The following is a 2,717-nucleotide window of genomic DNA, read 5'->3' on the forward strand; positions in this document are numbered from 1 at the left end:
ATGTCAAGCGGTTAAAAAAAAAATCGCCCAGCAGCTGCCACCGAGCTCGCCGGGGCTGCGCGGCCGCGGGGGACAGCGCGGAGCAGAGCGGAGCGGAGCGGAGGGACCCCCCCGGCGGCCAACCCCATCCCGCGGCACTCCGGCGTGTAGGTGCCGCACAGTCCCTCCTAACAGAGTCGTGAGCAGGTTCCCACCTCCCCCTGCCACCACGAAACGTCCTGCTGAGCGTGGAGAACGAGGAGGAGAGAGAAGAAAGCCCCCCCGACGGCGGCCAAACCAAAAAGCAAACAGAATCCAAACGGCTCGTGTTTTAGTGGTTGACTTTAATTCTGCACTGCACTTTTACTACAAGGATATAAAGAATAAATAGCAGATACTCTTCATTTACATAGGATTAAGTCATTCAAACTGTTCTCTCTATTTACAATAACATTGTGCTCTAGGCGTTTATTCATTTTTATTTTAAATCTAAAGTCCATAAGAAAAAGAAAAGAAACCTCACACACACGCTTTCCGAATAATGGAAAATAGCTTTAAACGTTTTCTTATCAAAAAGTTTGGTTTGTATTTTTTAAACCTTTTATTAAAAAAAAGCCACCCAACAAAAATCCTACTTCGCCAAAGCGAAGCAACTTCTCTCTGGAATATAAATACCAAAAAAAAAAAAAAAAGAAGAAAAAAAAAAAAGATACATTAGCAACGATCAGGGTAATAGTCTTGAAAATACAGTAGACGCTGATTATTTCACGTATAATACTGACCTTTTAATAGTTTATTAAACCGGTGCCATATATACACACAATATACATTCTCCTACACGTTACAGTGCATTACAACGTTAACCAGAAAGCAAATGTCTTTTATTTCTGTTGCAGCAAAGGTCCACGTGAGTCCGCTGGAGAAGGGGCGCGAAGGGAAGTGCCAGCCCTAGCAGGAGCACTTGCACTCCGAAATGATGGGGTACTGGATTGGTATCCATGTGCACCTCTGCCCGCCCCGGCGCTGGCACCTCCACCTCAGGATCGTTAAATGCACGGACTTGGCAGGTTTGCAAACCATGCCTTCGGGGACTGAACAAGACCTTTTACTGTAGCAGCTGCCCACTTTGACATACCGGGGCCAAAAGCGGCTGCCGAGATCGTTCCACGTGTATAGGACCGGGCAGAAGGTCTGGGACCAAAGCCACATCTGCAGCTTCCTGCGCAGCTTCTTGCTCAGCCTGTGCTTCTTGCCGGGCTGCAGCCCGTCGTAGAACTCCAGCCCTTTGATTTCGCTGGGCATCACTCCCGAGGGTCTCTGCCTGAGCAGCAAGTCCAGCTCAGCTAGATCGTCCACTCCGAGCCGGTCCTCGGGCAAGGAAACAGCCATAAAGTTGGGGTCGAAGTGTCCGCCCATGAGGTTCCTTAGCAAGGTCTCGTTAAGATCCTTCTCCTTGGGGTCAAAGATAGGGTCCGGGTGCTCGATTAGATCCACCAAGGGCAAGTTGTCGCTGGGAGCCGGTCGGATGTGCAGATAGTGCTGGCAGGCGCCCTGCTCTAGCCGGAGACCCAGCAGAACCACCAAGGCGTATATAGTCACAAGGCACTGGGAATGATCCATCCTTGGGAGACCGGTGGGGGGGGGGGAAAGGGGGGCTGGGTTCACCAAACAGCAGGGGAAGAAGGTGCAAGCAAATACATCAGAAAACTTGTACGGGGATATCCAAAATAGCTCGTCTTTGAGGGGGATCACTCCACTCGCCGCACCACCAGCAAAGACAGCCCCCTGATAAGCCCGGAGAACAAGCCCCCTGCAAACACTCTTGCAGGCTTCTCTATAAAATTTCTCCTGGTGGAGCCGCTCCAAAATTCTGCTGCTGCTGCTTCTTCTCTCCCTTCCCGGGAATGGGAGATGCCTCTTTTTGTTGCGAATTCTGCTTGCTGCTGCCGCTCCTCGTTGTCTGCTCGTGCGTGTGGAAGAAGTTGCTGCCGATTCTTCCTCCCCGCTCCTCTCCGCCGTTTGCAAAGCAGCCTCCTCAGCAGCAACAGCAGCCACGCACGTTGGCACCAGTTTGTCTGCTTTGCAAGGACCCAAAGCCTTTAAATTTCCTGCACTTTCAGCTTCATCTCCATGGAAACCACAGACTCTCTCCTAACCCACCCCACCCCCCTTAAAAAAAAACCACACACACAACACAACCCCCACTCCCACAAAAGTCCAGGAGAGCGCGGCTTCCCCCTTCCCACCGGCAGGCACCCTCTGCTGGGGAAGGCTGAGGCGGGAGCCGCCGCCTCCCCCCGCCCTCCGCCGCTCACGCGAGCCGCCGCGCCCCGGGAGATGCTGCCCTGCCCGGGGCAGCCGCCGGCAGCTCCGCCCGGCCGGGCGCCCGCTCTTCGGGCCGCCGCCGCCGGCTCCGCGCTCGGCCTCGCCCCGCCGCTCTCCCCGTGGGCGCGGAGCGCGGCCTCTCCCGCCCGCCCGGCTCAAGAGCGCGGCCCGGCCGCCCGCGGAGGGCGGCGGCTCTCCCGGCGCTCCGCGGGCTGCCCGCGCCCTCCCGCCCCGGCCGGGGCCGCCTGCCCGGCGCGCACATGGGCGCGGGGCGCGCTGCCCGCCCGCGGGGCTGCTGCGGACGCTCTGCCCGCGGCCCCGGCGCCGCCGGGCGCCTTCCCGGGCGGAGCGAGCCCTCTGCTGGCGGCGCCGCGCCGGGCCGGGGGCTGCCCGCGGGCGGGCGGGGGGCACCG

At 57.7% G+C, this 2,717-nt stretch overlaps 1 protein-coding gene across 1 annotated transcript; it reads right to left on the minus strand.

The window, feature by feature from the left end:
- Positions 1 to 303: 303 nt before the first annotated feature.
- Positions 304 to 2,406, minus strand: NOG (noggin). Its single transcript, XM_085077577.1, has one exon. It carries the CDS (start codon positions 1,597 to 1,599, stop codon positions 928 to 930), a length of 672 nt encoding a protein of 223 aa, XP_084933703.1. The 5' UTR covers positions 1,600 to 2,406; the 3' UTR covers positions 304 to 927.
- Positions 2,407 to 2,717: the final 311 nt, after the last annotated feature.

The sequence above is a fragment of the Lichenostomus cassidix genome, chromosome 18 (assembly GCF_008360975.1).
Source record: "Lichenostomus cassidix isolate B80296 chromosome 18, HeHo_3.0, whole genome shotgun sequence".
Taxonomy (NCBI): domain Eukaryota; kingdom Metazoa; phylum Chordata; class Aves; order Passeriformes; family Meliphagidae; genus Lichenostomus; species Lichenostomus cassidix.

Excerpts from the sequence above, each read along its gene's own strand:
- NOG (XM_085077577.1), bottom strand. The coding sequence starts at position 1,599 with ATGGATCATTCCCAGTGCCTTGTGACTATATACGCCTTGGTGGTTCTG.